We start from the raw sequence: 22,978 nt of genomic DNA, 5'->3' as shown, positions 1-22,978 counted from the left end.
TGAGTTGTCTATTTGGCAGATCTCCCCCACCTGAACAGCTTTCATCCAAGATGCACTGCCAAAGTCTGACCTGCTGGCCTAGTACTGCAAAGCACTTATTATTTCAGCTGCAAGAGAGTCAGCAAGTGAAGACCCTCATATTATTTTAAAAGTATTAAGTTCACAGCTTTGGGCTGATGTTCATCTCCATCATCAGGTAGATTGGTTACATGGAGCACATCCCCAGGAGACCAAGACTCTCAGCTCAGCAGGTCTAGAAATGGAAAGTCAGCTTGAGGAAGAACAGGAGAATTTTTTGAAAAATGTCCTATTAAAAACTCCCTGGATATGCCTCACATTGAAACATCCATAAGTGGTTTCAGCTAGTATTGCAACAGCAGATTATCTTCTCTCTCCTGTTTTTGTATTTTTTTAACAGAGATTCTCTGCATTTTTACAAACATCATTCTATCTTCTCCCTGTCACTAGTCTGTCTGCCCACCTTACAAGCCATCCTCCACACAGCTATAAAAGTACAATAATTCTAAAGCACAGGTCTAACCATGTTACTCCCCTGCTCAATAAACTCTATTGGCTCCCTGTTCCCTCTAGGATCAGATGCAAACACTTCTGTTTAGCATTCAGAGGCTTCACAAGCTAGCATCAGTCTAATTTTCTTCCCTTAGTATACATAAATATTCCTTTCCATCTGCTCTTAGGTCCAGTCAACAAACATTTATGAAACATCTACTGTATGCTAGGTGCTATTCTGAGTGCCAAGTGTACAAAGAAAGGCAAGCTCACACACACACACACACACGCACACACACACAAACCAGTCCTAACTTTCAAGAAGCTTACATGGAAGAGACTATATGAGACATATCCAGAGTAAAAGAAAGGTAGCCTTAGAGTCAAAGGCTCAGTTAGCAGAGTAGCCCAGGACCTTCTTGTTGTTTGTCATGTGTGATACTCCATCTCTAGCCTCCATGCTTTTGTCTAAGTCATCCCCCAGACTTGGAATGCACTCCCTCTTCACTTCTGCCCCTTGGAATGCCTTGCTTCTTTCATACCTCAGCTTAAATGCCCTTTTCTACATAAAGCCTTTCATGATCTTTGCCCCTCAGCACTTAGTGTGGCTCTCCCCAAATTACCTTGCGTTTCTTTTGCATGTATGTTTTATGTATTAACATATTTGTATATTATCTCCTCTGATAGAATGCCGGCTTCTTAAGAGCAGGGACTTTATCATCTTTGTTTTCCCGGAACTGAGTATAGTGCCTCATGTATTGTTCCCAAGTAATGAGTCCTTGTTGATGGAGTGGTTAATTTTAGGTATGACCTGATACACTCAGGTGCAACTATTAAAATCACAGAGCAGCTAGGTGATACAGAGGATAGAAGACTCAAGAGGACCTGGGTTCATATTCAGCCTCCATTGCTTACTAGCTATGTGACCTTGGGCAAATCACTTAACCCTATTTGCCTCAGTTTCCTCAGCTGTAAAATGAGCTGGAGAAGGGAATGGCAAACCACTCTAGTCTCTTTGTCAAGAAAACCTCAAATGGGGTCACAAAAGGTTGGACACAACTGAAACCACTCAAAATTAAAATCACATTATTAGAGTGCTTGAAAGTTTTTAAAGTGCTTCCTACATAACAACCCTGGTATATATAAAGCTGTATAGTCTCCCTTTTTACAAATAAGGAGACTGGGGCTTATAGCAAGGAATGACTTGGCCATGGTTATCCACCTAGTAAATGTCAGAACTGTGATTCTAAATTCAGTGTCTAGCCCCAAGTCTAATACTTTTTCCACACGACTCTACTCTCTCTAAGTCTAATCCATCCTTAAATGCATGTACTTTGCTAATGTTTAACTAATTGAATTTTGCAGATGGATCCTTTAAAGTTTCTCCCCTCTCCCCACCCTCAGCATTATTAAAATAATTTAAAAAGCATTAAAACTCTGTCCCCAACTCAGAAGAGACTCCGGCTCAAATTGCAGCTTTGATTTGTGACCTGGGGCAAGTTATTAAAACCTTCTGAGCCTCAGTTTTCTAATCCGTAGAAAGAAGACAATAATAGGCACACTAGCTTACTGATGGGCTCATGATAGAAAGTACTTTACAAACCTTAGGACTCCATTACAGTGAGTACTGTTAATAAAAACAAAAATGATATTTCTAAGGAAAATACGAAAGTTATCTTTCTGGAAAGGGTTTCTTCCTTCATCTAGTGATAATATAAAGTTCATTTCTATATACCTCCACTTAGCACTTAGTGAGAGTGTGCCATCCTTGAAAGATTGTTGTAAGGAAAGTGTTACATGTACGAGATTGCTATTATTACTACTTTTGTCAGCTGTCACTTGAATCCACACCTAAGAATCTTTGGTTTAATCAAAGAATGGAAAGTTATACAGGAGCAGGGGCATTCACTCGAAGAAAGAGGAATACCGGAGTTTAGGGAGGCAAACCTTTCAGAGTAGAAAAGACTGACTTTTTCTGGTGTTTTTTCTTCTCTAGTTTAGTCACCTGGCTGTTTGGGGAAGCATAGTGCTCTGGCTGGCATTTTTTGGAGTCTACTCGACCTTCTGGCCCGTCATCCCCCTCGCACCAGACATGGTTGGGCAGGTTAGTGCTTCCTCCTGGTGGGTGAACGCGCTCTCCAGAGTATGCTCTTTGTTCCTCCCTATCTTGGACAGCGATCATAGCTATTGTTACCTTCGTACATCAAGAGAGAGGAAGAAAGCAAAGGCCAAGAATCAAAGGAACCTTCAGAGTTTGTCTGAGGCAGCTGAATGTTATGTGAAGTGTTTGATATTTATAATAAAAACACATCCATCCAACTGAAATTGAAACTGTTCCTCAGCCAACACTGCCACATAGCTAAGGTTCTGAACCATGGGAGCTGAGGTTCATCATGATTACTGCAAAGCACTCTGAAGTCTGGAGAGTTTTTCTGAATCATGAAGAAGACAGTAAATATGAGCTACTTACTGGATTTGTTTGAAATTTGACAATCTGTATATGGCATATATGTCAGGGCTAAAAACCAGGATAATAACCAGAATTCTCATCCCACATCATTGTGGAATGGGGCATTTGCTATATAAAATTTCTCACTAGTTTAAAAATTACATAGTTTGTGCTTAGAGGCTGGATTTTTAAGACCTTCTTTTGCAAACATATTTGAGATTTTCGATAACTCTTTCCTGCCTGCCTGAGCATCTTTGGCACAAAAGTCCTTGAATGGTGATAACTAGAAGCAGCCCCTGAGACTGCCTTGGTCCAAACTCACATTCCTGGAGCTGCTCCAAGGGATGTGGGCCAAGTATCAATCATGGCCTGGCAAAGCTAAGGAACAGGACTGCTGTATATGCCCCCTGTGAATGAGTGCTTTTTTTTTTTCAGCATATAGCAATCAGTTGTATACTTCAGGATTTTCTGACATCCTCTGGATGAAAGGATATTATATCTTTCTGGGTACAGGAATGAAGTTGAGATTTGCTTGTAGCACTAGGGTTCCCTACCTTTGGAATGTATATTTCCATTGTAAAATTAAATGAGAAAAAAAACAAGAGATAAAAATATATTCCAGGTTTTTACCAAACCCTAAGGATCAAAGAAATAGCTTAATGTTTACAAATATCTTACTATTAGACACTGGGCTAAGTAGTGAAAAGAGCTTTCATAACAAGTGTACTTTGTGAAATGAAACACATCAAATTTACTTAAAGGATTACATGCAATTTGATTTTAAAAATGGCGGAAAAGAAAAGCATATATTACAATAACACGTATTCTGTAAGGCATTGGTACTTACTGTATTTGTTTTATGTGTCATTCCTCTGATATTTAATGCTAAGTCTAGTCTAATATATGTGTATATATTTATATGTGTGTGTATCTGTATATGTGTTAGACATGTACATACATGTAAAATTTTCTAGGCTTTTGAATGAAAAACAATTGATGGGGCTTCAGTCAATTGTTATGGACAGCTTTCTAACCTAGAGAAAGAAAGTGACAGGTGACAAGAAGGAATCATTGGCACATTGACTGAGACAAAAGCCAGTTAGTTCCTTTGCCAGGACACCACAGTGTCTTGCCTGTGGATTTTCACACTAGGTGATAATGCACACTTGCATCATCCAGTTACTGACTCTAATTTACATGTTCATGAATTAAGTTGAAATGTGATTGACTCTTGCCTACCCTGAAAGATTTCAGTGGAGAACAGCAAGCTCATGACACAGTAATAATTGTGCAGAGATTTTAACTGTTTAAATAGAGGGCGAACATATATTAAAAAGTTCAATAGGATAAATTTATTTTTCTTTGAAGGGGGGGAAGGCAAGACAATTGGTGTTAAGTGACTTGCCCATGGTCACACAGCTAGTAAGTGTTAAGTGTCTGAGACCTCATTTGAACTCAGGTCCTCCTGACTCCAGGGCCAGTACTCTATTCACTGTGCCACCTAGCCACACCAATAAATTTCTTTTTTAATCAAAATGGAGGTAGGACATAAACTAGTGCATTGCTTTGTGACAACATCTGTTATGATGTATAGACTCATAGGTCCTTAAAAAAAATAAATTAAGTGTTAATTAGCATTTCATTTTTACTTGAAAATGGTTTCAAAAATGTTTTTTTCTACTTAGCCCATGTTATTTTACCATTTTCTGTTTACCTGCCCTGATTGATGTCTTGAGATGTGACATTAATATCTAGCTGTGAGTAAAACAATACTGTAGAGTTAGGCTCATGGAGTGCACACAGGCTTTACCCTGAGTGATTGAATGAGATCATTAATGGAGTCAAATGCTCTTGTAGTCATGTTCCCATATTGGAATTCTGCTGTCTGAGGCATTAAAGAGCTGTTCGTCATTTTCATTCTTTCACCAGAGGAGACCTCTTGGGAAAGTGGTGTCATAATACAGTGTCTCTTTGCAGTTTGAGAGTTATTTTGACTAATGCCCTCCTGTCCTGATGCCATCTGATCTTTATTTGAGCTCATTGATTTGCCACTTCTTTGGAGAGTGTAAGAAAGTGATTTTTAAAAGAACATTTTGGTCACCTTTTGAAAATACTATAAGACCATTCAGGTGGAGGGCGTGCATGAAACTGGCATTAGGTTTCAGGAGGGCTTTCTGTAGACACAAGAGTAATCAAATGCTGTCATAACACTGGCCGATGGTCAAGTAAACTGTAGCTGGATTTGGCACTAGTTAATGAAATGAGTTACTTCTCTTTTTACCCTAAGACAAGTCTTAGGCTTTGTCCAGGCCATTTTTGTCTGTGTGGTTCTAGGCAATTGAAAGATACTTAGAAGGGTGCTGGTAAATAAAGGATTTCTTTTTTTTTTAATTGTTTTCTTTTTTAAATGTGTTTTCAGGCATTTTTGTGAATAAATTCTTTTAAGTCTTCTAAGTACAGTGTGCCAAACTGATTCCATTCTTTAGAGCTATAGAAGTAAGCCATTGTCTTACAGTGGCCAAAATTCCTTGCCAGGGTTGGCAATGTTTTAGCACACTCAGAAGACAGGATTCTCTCTAGTCATCAGATAGCTTCATTGAATCTTTCAGATGGAAATTCTTTGAAAAGTTATGTTACTTCTGATAGAGTTCACGGAACCATTTTGAGTAAATGTTTCTTTATCTTGTCCCTTACATTTGGAGGCTTCCTTACAGGGTGAAAATACAGGTTTTGTCCTTCAGGGGAAGGGGAAAGAATAACAATCAAACCAAGTGTTTCTCTGCTATCAAAGACTCTTTCTTAAAGCACCTTCCAATGCAGAATATGAAAACATAATAAGACAAATCAACCAGGAAGTCCCAGGGGAAATTTTTTAAATAAAAAAAGTTATCTGTCTTCTCTCTCTGTCTGAAACTTAAAACATTTGTTCTTCTATTCAATAAACATTTGCAGATAACTGTGGTATAGGCTTTGAGGAAAATATGAAGATATCAGACCCCAAGAATGTTTCCATCTAGTAGAGGGAATAAGAATTACATGATTATTATAATACAAAATAGGCTACAAGGAGTATGTAAGAGAAGAACAACAAATTACTTTGTAGGATTTGGAAGGACAAAACTCACTTCTCTGTTATCATGAGTCCAGAAGGATGCTAAGGGAGAGATCAGAGAGTGAATCAGGAAAGACTTCATAGAGAAGGGAACATTTCATCTGGGATTTTAAGGATGGGTTGAGTTTCAGCAATTAAAAATGAGAGATGGGAGAAGGGAGCAAGCATCTTGCTCTTCCATATTCCTGAGCCTAAATAGGCATGAAAATGATGAAAGGCCAAGGACTCCTGAGAACTTTTGACAAGAATCAAGGATAGCACTGGCTCAGCAAATCTGAAATGGACTAGGGAAAGGGGGTGAATTTTGCCACAGAGAATCATACTATTCCTATCAATTACATGACCACTGGATTTGTCAGTCAACAAACAGATAGATACTCTTTTAGAAGTGCCCCCTCCCTCCAACTTTAGGAAAAATAAAGATTTTCTTTAATAATTACTATTTTTAGAAATTAAAAGGCATTAATGCAAAAGTAAAAAGGTGGGATTTGGGTATAAAACTACAGATAAAGGAAATGTGATCTTAAAAGAGAATTGGTTCTGAAATCAAGGGATTTGTATTCAAATCTCACCAGTGATAGTTACTGTCTGTGTGATCTTGAGCAAATCACTTAATTTTACTCATCTGCAAAATGAAGAGTGTTAAACAAATGGCCTCTGAGGTCCTTTCCAGCTCTAGACCTATATGATCCTTTGATCATTAACCCAGATCAAAGAACTACCTTACAGTTATTTTCACATGTATTCCACTGCCTGAGAGTCTTCCTTAACAGTTTTGTGCAAGTCTGAAAGGCTGTGTCCCTCTTTTGGTTTGCAGGATAGGAGATTAATTGGGTTAGATTTTTAAGCCCTCATTTATAGGCACTTAATAAATACTTCATTCTTGAAAGGAAATGTAGTTTGGCATTAAATTCACTATTGTCTTTGCAAAATATCTTTGACTTTTTATAGTTTTCAGAGTAGTCTCAAAACCTTCTGCCATTCTATTGTATGTGAACCATTTACCTTCTGACCATCTTTGCTTCAGTTAGTGCTTAGTATTATTACAGCAGAGTATAGCATACTTAAATTCTTTACAGTGGACTTATATAACCAACCAGCCAGAGAAAATAAGATGCATTCAGGTAATGGTAGTAATCCCATAAGGGAGCTAAACTTTCTGAATAGGCAGTTATACCAAACAGCATCAGATCATGCACTGTGGAAAAATCTTTCTCACCAACTTTGTTGTTTTCTTTAAACACTTTTTCATTGCTAGTAAAAGAGGAGAAGGGGGGATAAAAGAAACCACTTTCACTTCAAAGGCTAAAAATTACTAACTTCATCTTTGGAGCCAAGCTCCCATCTCCAGCCAGTCCCTGGTCCATGACAGTCATTTGTGTAAAATACAGGATAAAGTTTACTTAGAATTTACATTCATGTGCATACAGAGTGTAAATCTCTATTCTTATAAGAAGGAGCAAAGAAACATTTTGGCCGTTATACTATTTTGGGTGTATTCTGTTGACATAGAAATCTCAATGTTTTCCCTCTCTGGCAGGGAAAGAACTCTCAGCACTGTATTGAGTCCATTCGTGGATTTGCCACTTTCACCTTTAGTCCAGTTGGAACAAACAGCAAGCCCAATTGCTTTCAATAGATGCCATAGAGAGCAGAGAACTTGTGCTCCCATGTCTCATACTGAGAGATATAAGGATCATAATATTTTTAAAATATATTTTATTTACTTTGTTAAATATTTCCCAGTTACATGTATAACAATTTTTAATATTCATTTTTTAAAAATTTTGAGTTGCAAATTCTTTCCCTCCTTTCTACCCCTCCCCAGCCCTTGAGAAGGTAAGCAATATGATTCGTATTATACATGTTAAGTAACACAAAATATATTTCTGTATCAGACATGTTACGAAAGAAAACACACAGAAAAAGAAGTTTAAAAATCATGTTTCAATCTGTGCTCAGGTTATCAGTTCTCTCTCTGGAGATGGATAAAAAGACTTAGAAGGCTACAAGTGGCCTCAAGGCAGAAGTTCCCCACCCTTGCCTTAGAACATAGTTCCAAATTGTTCTCCAGAATAGTTAGGACTAGTTGATAACTCCACCAACAGTGCATTAGTGTCCCAGTTTTTCTACAACCCCTCTAGCATTTGTCATTTTCTTTTTCTTTCACATTAGCCAATCTGATAGGTATAAGGTAGGATCTTAAAGTTATTTTAATTTGCATTTCCTCTAATCAGTAGTGATTTAGAGCATTTTTTCATTGATATTGATGTCATTTTCATTTTCATTGACTATTGATAGCTTTGATTTCTTCTTCTGAAAACTGCCTATTCATAACATTTGACCATTTATCGATTGGGGAACGGTCCATTATATATAATTTTTTATATATTTTATAAATTTGACTCAGTTCCCTATATATTTGAGAAATGAGGCCTTTATCAGAGAAACTGGCTATAATTTTTTTCCCAGTTTACTGTTTTCCTTCTAATTTTGACTGCATTAATTTTGTTTGTGCAAAATCTCCCAATGTTATCAATAAAGAATGGATTAGTGAAACCCATCCTCTGCTTGAATGTACAAATTGTTGGACATTTTTCAAAGCTGAAAAAGAGAAGGCGACATGCTTTTCACAACCCCATCAGATGCTGGGGCAGGCCAGAGAGGTACCTCTATGAAAGGTAATCTGGAAGAAATAATTATTCACTTAAATTCAGTACTTTTTTAATATTTCCAACAAATAAACATTTTTGTATTTGTATTTTCTTGGTAATGAATAACCTATATTGTTATTGTTTGGGTTGACATTGCTGTTTTAGACCCCCCCATTGTCTTATGCACACATGCAGAGACACAGAGTCTATTGTACCATATTCTGTTGAGATTGCTACCAGCCCAAAAGGATCAGGGCTGCCCATGATCCAGGGACTGCAGCCAAGCCTTTTTCATGATGATACAGTAGTACTTTCTGCCAAACAATCAGAGCAAATTACAGTTCTCCATTATTGCCTTTAGGTACAAAGTGAAATTACTTTAAATAACTTTCTTCCCATATTTTGTTTAACATACTTTCCCCTCCTTATATGATTTAACTTGATTTCAACAAGAGGAAGGCTCTGAGTAATATAAGGTACTTGACTACAAAAGGCTTTCTCTTACAGGGACTGTTTTCTATTGCTGTAACTTCCATACATTCACACACACACACACGATGTATGTATGTATGTATGTATGTATGTATGTATTCATACCATAGCAGTGAAATATATCTATATACAGGCATGTGTGGGTACATTGCATTGCTATACTAATGGAATTATATTTCTATGCCAGTCTAATTGCTGGAATTAGGAAGACCCGAGTTCAAATCGAGCTTCAGACACTTACCTCTGCCTAGCAGAGCAAGGACCCTGGACAAGTTCTTTTTTTTTTTTGCTTTTTTTGGAGGGCAATTGGGGTTAAGTGACTTGCCCAAGGTCACACAACTAGGTGTGTGTGTGTGTGTGTGTGTATGTGTGTGTGTGTTAAGTGTCTGAGGCCGGATCAGAACCTAGGTCCTCCTGACTTCAGGGCTGGTGCTCTATTCACTGCGCCACTAGCCGCCCCTGGACAAGTTCTTTCATCTCTGTTTCCCACAGTTTTCTCAATGGTAAAATGGAGATCATAACAGCAACCCTCTCTAAGGTTGTTATGAGGACAAAATAAAATCATTATAAAGAACTTAGGATAGTACCTGAGGGTACATAGTAGTCACTTAACAAATGCGTGTTTCCTGTCTTCCTTCTTCTGGGGAAAGAAAATGTACACAGAATATAAAGAGGTAATGCAAGTGTGAATTCTAGGGATGAGCATCAACTTATACAAAAGTATAGAGGTAAGAGATGGAATGTCTGACAAGAAAGTTTACTGTCAGTGTTAGGTTTTGGCAGCTTACAAAATTTTAACATGGATACACACCCTCCACTAGGTTCATAAGACCATAGGAACAATAGCATTTGGAACTCAAAGGGACCTCAGAGGTCATCTAGTCTAATCTCCTGTCTATCCCCCCCTTTTAACAGGTGAAGAAACTGAGGCCCGAAGAAATTAAGGCCACCAAGATCACATGGGTCATAAAGTGGCAAAACAAAAGTACCAATCTAGGTACTTTCCTAATCCAGTTTTCTTTCTCTCTTCCATTTCTCCCAAGGCCTCTTCTTCTTCAGACAAAAATGCCCCCTTAAAATTCAGATCTCATCCTTTATGTGTCCTTACCCCATTCTTGTCCTTCCACGTGTCTTCTCTCTTTGCCAGGCTTAGGCCTTTCCCTGGCACCTTTGGTAGCAGGTGAATGATGGGCCCTAGCATCCTCAGCTGGAAATGCAACATTGCTGTTGGAGTAGTTGCAGTCCTGTTCTGTAAAGGTGGTGCCAGGTAATGAAAAGGATATTTTCTCTCTAGGTTCAAATCCTGGCCTTGCCACTTACCCTAAGTTTCTATCTAAATGTTAGTCATATTTTAAATAAGGAAAGGACTGAAACACCAGTACTGAAAAGGATTTCCTTAAAACTCCTCACCCCAGAGGATCAGTCCAATTTCAGTCTTTAGAGAAGTTCCTATAGGCCAGTTTGAAGGACTCCTAAGAGATATTGTTGGTCCAGGGATTTAGGTCTACCACTGAATGAACTTCCTGCCTAGTAGAGGTCCCTGGCCACAAGATTGGCTCAAGAACCTGTGATCAGTTAAGCATCAATTGAATTCCTTCTGTATATCAGGCACTGCCTAGATTTCATTCACAAGGATAAAGGAAAAACACAGTTCTTATCTTTGAGCACATAGTCCAACTGAGTAGATACCATGTGAAATCAAGCAGTGTTTTTATTAAGCAACTTATGAAGAAATGTGAATCGTTATATTATAATAAGCCATGGTCTTGAGCCCTGATTTGCTCTTAGTCTCTTGGGACTACATTGAATTGAATTGACCCTGATTAGACCAATCTTTCTTCTAGACAAGTCTCAATCTAAATTCTCGCTGCCAGGCCTACTGGATCTTAACCAAACTGGCCATCAGCATAGCTGAAAGGCAAAATTAACCCAGATGAGTGTTTCTCAATGTCAGACTATCAGGAAGGAAAAAGGAAAGTGAGGTGTCATGTGCACATCTGCCAGCCATAATTGTGTCCCTCTCAGCCTTTCCCTATTTGTGATTGATCTTAATTAGGTGAATGTCCCTGAACTGGAGTAAAGTGATTGATGGAAAAGGAACTAAGAAATTCAATCAAACTTTGTTCTAAGAGCATCAGTTTTGAGAGGCTCCATAATGACCAACCCACCAACTACTTCTGTCAAGCTGGTTTCAAATTATTATTCTTATCTCAGTGTGTTATGGAAAGTCTTAGCATTTCTGGAGGTCTTCCCTACCCCTCCTTTCTACTATCCCATCTCCTGGACTCCATAGTGCAGCCATCATCTTCAATTTACAGGTAATGGTTTTGTTTTTAAATTATTATAGTTTGGCCTCTCATTTCAAAAACTCTTTCTACTGATTAACCAGATTGACTGCCTTCATTATGGGTTATGTATCTGATTATTTGCATATTAGATGGTGGGGCTAGCACTTGTATGTTCATTCTGAAGTTAGTCAGAGAAATCTGTCTGCAAATTGATGTTCATGGAACATGCTGATTTTGTTTGCTTTCCTTATTTATACCCACTTATTGCAGAGTATACTTGATGTGACTTTAGAACCTTTCCATTCTCACAGCATATTAAAATATATACATATGGAGCACTCACGTTCAAATGATGGTACACACTTTACTTCTCTGATGTCTGCCAAGCGAACAGCATCATCATGTCTGTGCCAGCCGATGCTCCTCATCATGGTAACAGTCATTACAGCATATGTTCACGGAGCTCTTTTAAGGTTTGCAGGTCTTCATTTGATCCTCACAACAACTCTGTGAGGTAGGTGCTGTAGGGAAATTACACACCCATGACTCACAGCTACTAAGTGTCAGAGGTGGGATTTGAACCGAGAATCTCCCAGTGTGAAGTCCACACTCTTTCCACTGTATTGTTCTGCCTGCAAATTAAGCCACCTTCCTTCCATCCTGAACGAAAGTACTTCCCAGTGTTCTTCTATCTTCAAAGGAATGTGGAGACGTTGGAGATGCTCCGGAGAAGAGCTACAAAAATAACCGAGGCACCATGATGCTGTGGCAAGAGCCCTGCTCTGAGAGTCAGGAGACAGGAGGTTCCCAGCTCTGCCACTAACTGGCTTGTGATGTTAGGCAGTTTACCCTTCTTGAGGCCCCAGAGCCCTCATCTGCAAAATAAGCAAATTGCACCTGAGCTCTAAGATCCTCTCCAGCTATCCAGTCCTGATTTTGGAAAATAGGTCCTATAAGCACAGAATAATAATGATCAGTCACATGTATAGTGCAGTGTGGTACAATGACAATAATATCACATTTGGAGTCAGAGGACACTGGTAAGGAGACAGTATGATACAATGGAAATTCAGGTCAATTCAATAAACATTTATTAAACACCTACTATTTGCCAGTCACTGTGCTAAGTACAGTTGACTCTGGGGTCAGAGTCTCTAGTACCTAACTTTAGTACCCACATATCATTATGGAGATCACCTATCATCCCCTCCCCCCCATCTCAGTTTCTTCTTTAGTAAAATAAAAGGTTGGACTGAATGCTCTATGAAGCTCTTCTATGATCTCCATGATCATAAACAATGATCTCTGTGATCTCTGGTTAAAATCTACTACTTACTACTCTGTGCCCTTGGATAAATCACTTAACTTTACTTAGGCCTCAGTTTCCTCATGGTAAAATGATGAAATGACCACTAAGAGCCCATACAGCTTTTAAATCTATGATCCTAACGTTCTTCTTGGCTATTGCAGTGATGTAAGTGACTCAGAATCATAGAATCATGTGATATAGCAGCTGAAAGAAACATCACACATCATCAAGGCTAAATCCTTGGGAGGGAAGGGACAGGTATTAACAGGTCACCTACTATCCAATACAGTTGACTCTACATAGTAGATTAGGGCTTTTTAGAAGCTTGGGTAGTGTCCTGTATTTTAGAGGGAAGGGGTTTAAGGAGAGTGCTAATATTTAAATAAAAGAAGTACAGTTGATGTTCCTTTAACATACTTTGAAAAATTTAAAATACACACATATATGTGTGCGCATGTGTGTATATATGGTTTCATTGACAAAGTAGTATTCTGTCCTTTCATACAAATTAATGTCTACCCTCCCACCCCAGGATCCCACCTGGGCTCTTTTGTCCTGTTGGGATAGAAATAAGGGCTAGACTTGGCATTTCATTGATGTAAGGATCTTTTGGATGAGAACACTCTTTGTACTAATGCAGGTTTGTACCTTTCCTGTCAGTTATAGCCTTAGAGCAGGAGTGGGGAATCTGTGACCTCGAGGTCACATGTGACCTTCTAGGTCCTTGGGGTACAGCCTTTTGGCAAGTCCATGTTTTACAAAACAAATTATTAAGGAGATTTGTTCTGTGTTGGATGCAGTCAAAGGGCTGCACTTGAGGACCTAGAGGGCCACAGGTGGCCTCCATGCAGCAGGCTCCCCACCCCTGCCTTAGAGAGTTGCCTAGAGCACTGAGAGATTAAGTGATTGATTTGCCCAGATTCACACAGCCAGAATGTATCATGGTCTCAGAGGCTAGCTCTCTGTTTTCTCAGCCTCCTTTCTTTATATATGATTCTTACATATATTTTTCCATAGTCTGCCTAAAAATCTCCCCTAGAGCATCTTCATTCTGGAAGCCATGTTATTGCTCTTCTATCAGGAGAACCAGAATACTAATAAAGTCGTCCATTTATTGTCTTTCATTCTAGCTACGTGATCAGCCCACTTAGTTTTCTGGTATTACTTAAAGACTTCAAAAGATTAGTGATTTCATCAGTGTGGTATTCTCACCACCAGTGCAGATTACAGCATCTGCATACCCCCAAAAATGATTTCCTGGGTTGCTATGGAAAAAAATGTATTACATGGTAGCTAACCATTCTCTTGAACTTAACTAGGTTATTCCTACAGTAACAATCAGCTACCAGAACTGTACCATCCTTCATAGCTTGGTAGGACCTCCATGTGCTCATGTTCTGATGGACAAATCACCTAACCTCCCTGGGTCTCACTTACCTCTTCAGTGAAATAGAGGGTTAGATTAAATGGCATAAAAGACTTTTCTGTGATTTTTAGAATCATAAAAGATGATCTCTACAATTTCCAGTTCAAATCTGCTACTTACTATGTCTGTGAACCTAGGCAAATCACTTAACCCCTCCAGGCCACAATTTCCTCATCTGTAAACTGATGAGATGACCACCAGCAAGATTTCATCCAGTTCTGTGTTTTTTGAGAATTCAATATCACCTTTACAACACAACTAAGTATCAAAGTAGGACTTTAGTGGAGAATTTTGGATGCAGTCAAAGGGCTGCACTTGAGGACCTAGAGGGCCACATGTGGCCTCCATGCCACAGGCTCCCCACCCCTGCTTTAGAGAGTTACCTGGAGTACTGAGAGATTAAGTGATTGATTTGCCCAGATTCTCACAGCCAGAATGTATCATGGCCTCAGAGGCCAGCTCTCTGAAGGCATTTCTCTTTTGCCCTGCTATTTCCTCTTGTAACTTCTGAACTATAGTCTAGATATTTATACATTAAATGAGCAAACATGGTATCATTTGGACATGAAGATGGCATTACTGAATCATGTGTATCCTCATTCTTTAATGCAGTGTCATGTATGCACTCTGTCATTGGGAATGTGTTGCATGCTGCCTATACCCAGCAATCTTCTTTATTGCCCTTTTAAATATTTGTAATTTCAGTTCTTCTGTTCCATTGTATTTCAGGTATTTGTAGCTATATGGCATCATGAGTAGAATATGTTAAAATATGAGCTTTTATAGTAACAAGCAATTCAAAATCATTGAAAATATTGTGTAGTTTCCAAAATTCGACCAAACAAACCTCTTCCTCTGGCAACTGCATTATCACAAAAGTGATCATTTATTTAAATACAGTTTGTAGGTATACTCAGAGACACACAGCCAAACATATGTTTATCCTGTTCCATGACCCTTTCTTCACAAACCTTTCTAGGATTGATTTTATTTTGCATACTGATAGAGGAGGATTCCAAGTCCACTTCATGGCAAGTGAGTCGGCCATATTTGCATCATTCTATTCCTTTTCTTTGTGTACTATCTGGGAGTGGGGTACAAATTACCCAGTTTACTGGAGGAAGGATGATGACTGAACTAGTGGAAAATTTGGTGGATGAATAACTCCTTTGAAAATATTTTCAAGACTGAAATTGCCTGGATTCTGCATATGTGTGAATGTGGCAGTTTTCAAACATGCAACCCTCACAAGTCTACTTGTAAATAATAAAAAGAAGGCAGTTGTCTTTTGCCCTGCTATTTTCTCTTGCAACTTCTGAACTATAGTCTAGATATTTATACATTAAATGAGCAAACATGGTATCATTTGGACATGAAGACGGCATTATTGACCTACCACCACTAGGGCCTGAACTTGGAAAGTATTTTTCCTAATTGTGGCAGTGATTTTGCATAGTGTCATGTATCAACAGAATGGCTGACCAAGGAGATGATATGTGGAATGAGACATAGTTATTGTTGGAGGAAAAAAAAACCTGATCCAAAATTAGTCAATATATCGAATATGTTCTAGGCATAAGTGTATGTATGCACACAGAGAGAGAATAAAAATGAAAACACAAATTTGTACAAAATAGTTAAATACAAGGTGATGGAGGGCCCAAGCAGTTGGGGCATTGGGAAAAGCATGTACATTAGAAGGTAATGCTTGAGCTATTTCTAGAAGGAAGAGAGAAACAATTTCTTCTGGTCTAGTTTTCTTTCTAGGAATGTTTTAAATGCTTCAAGATCATGGGAGGGATGGCATAATTTTCAAAAAAGGCAAGAAAATAGGATCATGGTGAAATCTAGTATGTGACTACAATTGCAGGTATCTGAGGTAGAGTGGAAATGGAGGTCTTTGGAACTGAGGAGGTGGTTGAAATGGAAGGCCAAGGTGTCCCAAAGGATATCAATAAAGATCTGGGCAAGGGCCAAGCCTTCCTGGTTAGAAAGTCTGTTAACTATATCCCGAACTCCTTGAGAAAGGAAGGGGATGGTTCAACTATATAAGATGCACATGACAAGACAGTGTATTTTGAAGTAGGAAGCTGCAGTGTATAATTGGGGTAGGCTGAGTTAGTCAACTCAAGCTACTGATGGGGGCTGCAGGGAAACCATGTTTGCTGGCCTATAATCAGTCTGGGCAGTGTGGAACTTCAGAGAGAATTTAGAAAAAAGCTACTTCATGGACTGAATGGGGGAAAAAATATCCATTCCTTACCACTGTAGAAGTAGCCCAGAAACCTGAGTTAGACAGTGCTAAGGTGGACAGAGGATATAGGGAGGGACAAAAGACTTAATAAATGAAAGAAAATCATAGTCTGATGGAATTCAAAATTTGGGAAGTTTAGAAGGCTGCACACAAAACCCCTGGCATAAAAACTAATGAGACTGAATTAGATAAACAAATCAAGGTACCATGGATGGTGTTGTAGAAAGCTGAAGTACTGAAATGGGAGTGGAAGGGAGTAGAGTAGTGGTACATGGAAGATCAGATGATCTTTTAATTTGATAGGGAAGGCCAGGTGGAGCCATTAAATCTGAAAGGAAGGAATTTAACAATTTAACTGGAGAACTGGAGAAAGAGCATACAGTTGATGAGAAACATTGGTTATGACATTAAGAATGTTTTATTTCTCTTCTTAAGATTGACCACAGGCATTTCCCTTCTATCATAATAGCTCTGAATTCTTGAATTTTCTGCCAGCAACATGGAAATTTAATAAAAATTTTTAAAACTTTAAGGGAAAAATTAGTACTCTTTCATACCATCTCTTAAACCATGTAACTATTTTAAATGAATCCTTCTCCCAGCTAACGAAAAGTAAATGTCAAACTTAAATACTTCATCTGAGTATCATGACTGGATTTTATAAAAATAAACTTGTTAATCCAGAATGAGAAATATCTGAAAAGGAGTGATTTGAACAAAGAACTAGCCAGACTAGCAGTGACAAAATGTGCCTGACAATTCATTGTGTGCAATAATCACTAATGTTGGACATCACGTTATATAATTAACAAAGTATCTTGATTTATTGCTTCATGAGAAATATATTTCTTTTTTCCAAGAAGTATTCATTCCTATGTAAGCTTTAACATTTGCAAAGTACTCTCATCGCCACAGTCTCATAAAGTCAACAACTCAAGTATTATGCCCACTTTAGTTAAAAAAACTGAGATACTGAAAGGTTAATTTAACTTTCTCATGATCATGCTGCTAGTTATTCAGTGTCTGAGGTAAGCCTGGAGCCTACATCATGTTGGCATTGTTTTTTTCTAGAAAAATAACACCTGAGTTTACATTTAAAAGTTTTCCTCTAAACTTATTGGAGGAAACTTTGGGAAACAGTTCTATTGATTTGAGTATAAAATGTCTTGTGATACAGAAGGGATTCTTGTTGAGGTAGAAGTTGAACTGGTAGACCCCTGGTTCTTGCCATCTCTGAGATTCTGTTATCTCCCCACTTGCTTACTTATGCCTTAAATTCCTTTAACAAAGGATGCTACTGCCTTTCATTCCATGGTTAGAAATAAAGAGCCTTTTAGAAAATTCTCCCAACAGGGCCAGTCACCTAGAAGCTAAGACTTCAGGGCTATCTGCTATACCATAAAATATCAGGGATTAACTTAAAGTCCTAGTTTCATAAAATGAAATTCACAAGTACAAGGCAGGGGAAGTATGACTAGTAGACTCCTAGTAGGCTCGTCTTTAAAAGACCTGGGGATTTGAAAAGACTGAAAGTTCATTATGAGTCAACCCTGTAATGTGGCAGCCAAGAAGGCTTTTTTCAGAGAGACCTTATGTCCAGGCTAGAGAAGTGGTGATGCTGCTGTACTTTGCCTCATCTAGAGTCTTGTGCCCAGGTAGGGGTGACATCTTCAAGAGAACTTTGACAAACTGGAGTGTGTTGAGAGGAAGGTCAGTGTGATGATGGAGGGTGTCATATTCATATCAGATGAAGACTAGGAATATTTAGACTTGTATGGAAAAAACAACTGCTAGATTTGCAGGGAACGTGATGATTGCTTTCAGGCATTTGAAGGACTAAGAGGAGTTAGGCTTATTCTGCTTGGCCTCAGGGGACAAAACTAGAAGCAATGAATTAGAATTGAAAAGAAAGAAATTCAGATTTGACATTAGGGGAAAAGTTGCTAAACATAAGTAATTAGTTGCATCAGAAGCCGTGGGCTCCCCCTAGCTGAAGGTCTTCAGGCAGAGTCTGGTTGATCGCTCATTGGAAGAGTTGCAGAAAGGATTCTTCTTCAGGTATGAGCTGGACTCCATAGTCCCTGAGGTTTCTGTCAACTCTGAGAGGTGATTGTGTGATCACTCCTACTTTCTTTCTACTCTCCAAAATTTCTTTAACAAGACACAAAGCCTTTTATTCTACAGTTGTAAATAAGGCTTAAGATGTACATATCTCTAGGAGGGGTGACACACTGACATTTCACAGGGACATGTAAATTATTAGTGTCAGGTCCTTTGTCTGCCAGTAGGTTTTACTAAGAGCACCTGAAGTGGGAGAGGGTGGGCTTCTTAAGGAGAAAGGATAGGCACCAAGGACAAACTTTGCTTACTTTAACTGTCTTATCTCTATCTCCAGAACATGAACAAACACTTACCTTTTAAAATGTTTGGGGGGTGGGGGGTTAATCGGGAATGAGGTTGTAATTTGTTCCTTTGCAAGAGGTATAGGCACCATATTACCGAATACTCTACCTAGCTGATAATGGGGTTTTGCCTGTTTTTTCCCTGGCCAATAGAATTGTTTCTACCTTTAGACTTGACTCAAATGTCATCTCCTATGTGAGATCTTTCCTGAAACCCCCAGCTCCTAGTGATACCCCTCCCTTAATTTATCCTGTACTTATTTGTATAGACTTTTATATTTGCACATGTCTTCTCCAATTAAATGTAAGCTCTTTAAGGGCAGAAACTGTGGCATTTTTATCTCTATATTCCCAGACTAGTAGTAGTCCCAGCACCCAAAGGGGGTTTAATAATTACTTAATGATGCAGAATAAAAGAAAGTAACCTGGTTGTCTGAAAGGGGAAGAAATTAGCAGGTTTGGGGAAGGGGGTAGGGAAGAAAAGATAGGAGAGAAAGGGGAGGGGAAGCAGGCCTCTTTTAGAAGGTAGTAAGCCAAACCTTGAAGGAAGCCAGGGAAGCTGAAAGGGGGGCAATTCTTAAGAGTATCTGAATGTGACTTGGGGGGAGGGGTGAGAGGCTGGAAGAGAAATGTTTTTCATCCAGACTTATGCTTTTTGTTTCTATAAGAAATTGTTCATATAGAAACATCCTGGGGCCGCTAGGTGGTGCAATGAGTAGAGCACCTGCCCTGAAGTCAGGAGGACCTGAGTTCAAATTTGGCCTCAGATACTTAACACTTACTAGCCATGTGACCTTGGGCAAGTCACTTAACCCCAATTGCCCTGCCCTCCCCTCTCCAAAAAGAAAAAAAAAATCCTCCAATGCACATTGTCAACTCATCTGTAATCTATAGTCTTAAAGAGTTACTTGGACAACTGAGAATATTTTCATCGTGTACAACCTTTCAAGGTAAAAGTGCCACATTTAATATCTACAGCAATAAACAAATATTTCCTTTTATCTTCTTTAAAACTCCTTTTGTCAGATTTCAAAGGGGACCCACTATTTTGCTGTTGCTGGACCAAGGGAGTTCATTTTGACCATCGGTATTTAATGGGAGGTAATAGGAATTAATAATACTAATAAGATAAGTTTCCCAAAAGCACTCTTTTGAAATGTTTCTTTTTTAATTACTAAAAAAGGATACTGAGGGGCAGTTAACACCCAGATTGTTGAGTTTCTTTCAAGGAAATCAGATCTTCCAAACCACTTGTCAGCACTTCTTATTTTAAGTGTATTTCACTTTACACATACTGTTCTTCAGTGAACAAGTATGGTGTATTTTCAGTAATATGTACCTCTTTCATAGCCTGTAAGTGACTTCTCTTAAGAGGGAACAGATGCATTCATTAGGCATGCATTTATTAAGGGCCTACTACATGCACCACATCAGACCAGCCTGATTTAGTCCCAGTGATGTCTTCCATAGCTCTTATTTATCTGTCCAGCCTGATGTTTTCTTATTTTCCCCCTCAGTTTCTCTCAAATCCTTTATTGAATTTGTCATTTAAATTTCACAATATTGTTTCTATTGTTTGTACTTATTTAGCTTATATTTTGTTCAATATTCAGTTTCTGTTGATAGTTCTTTCCATTTACAATGTTAGGGTTGTGTATATTCTATCTCCACTTACTTCACTTTCCATCAGTTTATATAAATCTTTTAATTTTTCTCTGTATTCTTCGTGTTTGCTATTTCATAGAGAACAGAACTATTCCATTATGTTCATATATAGCGCGTGGTTAGCCATACCCCAATAGATGGGCATCTGTTTTGTTTCCAGTTCTTTGCTACCACAAAAAGTGCTGTTATAAATATTTTGCTTTATATGGAACTTTTTTGTCAATTAACTTGGAGATATGTGAGCACACAGTTCTTAAAGGAAATATTTAGTACAGAAAAGAAGAGAGGGCAGTGTAGGCAGGATTAATATAGCATGAGCGGATTTATAGATGTGGAAACAAACAACATGTAGGTGGGAAGCCAGAAAGGATGATGGAATCATAAACCCAGAGCTGGTAGGACCTTTAGAATCATTAGGTTAAAAAGCATTTATTAAGCATATGACTGTGCAAAGCAGGGAGGACACAAAGAAAGGCAAAAAAAAGTCTCTGCCCTTAAGAAGTTCACAGTCTAATGGGGAGACATGTAAACAGTTATGTATGTGGAAGTATATATAAAGTGTACATAAACCATAAATACATAAAGTGTAAATGAATCTCATAGAAACGACACTGGCAGGGATGGAGGGGTAGGGTGCAGAATGAGGGTCTGAGCTGAGTCTCAAAGGAAGCCAGGAAGCAGAAATGAAAAGGGCAGGTATTCCAGCCACAGTTGGGCATAGCTGGTGCAAAAGCAGAGAACCAGGAGAGAGAATGTGCTGTGTGAGGTGGGAATACTGGGAGTAAAAGAAGGCAGAAGAAAACTGGACAAGAAGGGAGGGACCAGCTCCATAAGAGCTTTAAATGTCAAGGAGAGTAGTTTATACCTGATTTTGGAGATCTTAGGGACCCCTAGAATTTATTAAGTGGGATAGGTGACATGATTGAGGGAAAAACTCTGCCAACTGAATGGAGGCTTGGATTAGAGTGGCAGGGACACCAGGTACAGTGAGGTCCTGAGAGCCACCTCATTTTATAGATGAGGAAACTAAGTTCCAGAAAGGTTCACTGACTTTACCAGTGTCATATAGGGATGAAGTGGGTCTTCTGACAAAATCCCATGTACTTTGTACTTTACCAAACTGCTTAAAATGAATTGGCTGGTGTAGAGGGGTTAAAATGGGGTTGTACTAAGAAAAGAAGTTGATTAGATGTCAGGGACTGGTTGATTGATCTTGAATTAACAGTAAGTAATTATCCAAAATTTGTGCTTCAAGGAAATTCTGTCACTGATCCATAGGGTAATAACAATACAAACTAACATACAAACTAATGCTCCATGAGTAGTCTGATGTTCCAAAACTACATTATTTTGGCTGAAAAAAAAGAATAATTGCCTTGGCACTCTATCAGTGTTGATCAAGCAAAAAACAAACAACAGAAGACAAAGACTAATTAGCATCCTTTACTATTCTAGATAATACATCACAGAAGTGGAGTGGCAGATGGATTACATTCTAAATTGAATATATCAATTACTGCAATCAAAGCAAGTTTCCCCCCTCTCCAAGAAATTACTTCTTAGAGTAAGCATGGGGATGACAACTGCTTGAAGACAAGCTTATTCCCAAGAGAACACAGATATTTTCATTGTCTTTCTGCTACCTACTTAGTTCAAACTCAGCTATTTCCAATGTGAAAAAAACAAATCTTAACTTTAAAAAGATGGTAGAATAACCAGTACAATGAAGACATACTGTCAGTGAGTTGCTTTCCCTCCACCCAAAAGGAGAGTATTTATTATTATAAATTCTGTACCCAGAAATGGGAAATGTGATCATATCCACCCTGAGTGCCCCAGAAGTTATTCAGCTGAAGAGGATTCTTTCCAGCAGCAGGAGTCAAACTTTTCAAAAGGAATTTGCCGTCTTTGTGGTTTGGGTATTAAATTAAATGTTGTTCTTTTTTTACTGGATCCTCAGTGAAATGGGCTTAAAAGATAAATTAAAGCTACCCTTTAAAGTCCCACCCCAATCCCACCTTCACATATAATTCAACATGAAAGGCATTCTCTATAGAGGCAGCCAAATATTGAGTTAATAGGGGCTTGAGCAAACAGTTTCCAGGTCCAAGGTTAAGAGTATTTATTGCTGGAGGCATTACATGTATTCAGATCCAGGAAGAATGAAATCTAGTACAATGACACTTGTTTGCAAAGTGATAGTAATTTACCTTCTTCCTTCCTTCCTTTTGTTTTTCACTCTCCAATGTTTTTCCTCCTCCTTTTCCTTCTCTTCCTCTTTTAGTTGAATTATGAAGGTTTTTGCCACGGATTGCAAGCGAAGCTCTATAATGTGTTAATACACAGGAGATCTGTTGATTTCATTGTACAGACATCAGAGAAATTTTCTTGCGCTCTGCCTTTGGCATAACATGCAG

General features: G+C 38.5%; 1 protein-coding gene across 1 annotated transcript in view; it reads left to right on the top strand.

Moving 5' to 3' along the window:
* ATP8A2 (ATPase phospholipid transporting 8A2) overlaps window positions 1–22,978 on the top strand; it is a 784,050-nt gene that overhangs the window by 621,890 nt on the left and 139,182 nt on the right. The window contains 1 exon segment of the mRNA XM_069080803.1: window positions 2,507–2,614. Within this exon segment, the coding sequence (XP_068936904.1) occupies window positions 2,507–2,614 (108 nt within the window).

The sequence above is a fragment of the Petaurus breviceps genome, unplaced genomic scaffold (genome assembly GCF_028583685.1).
Source record: "Petaurus breviceps papuanus isolate PSGF00001 unplaced genomic scaffold, PetGlider_PUasm1.0 91133, whole genome shotgun sequence".
In the NCBI taxonomy this organism is placed as follows: domain Eukaryota; kingdom Metazoa; phylum Chordata; class Mammalia; order Diprotodontia; family Petauridae; genus Petaurus; species Petaurus breviceps.
This window is presented reverse-complemented; position numbering and strand designations above follow the sequence as displayed.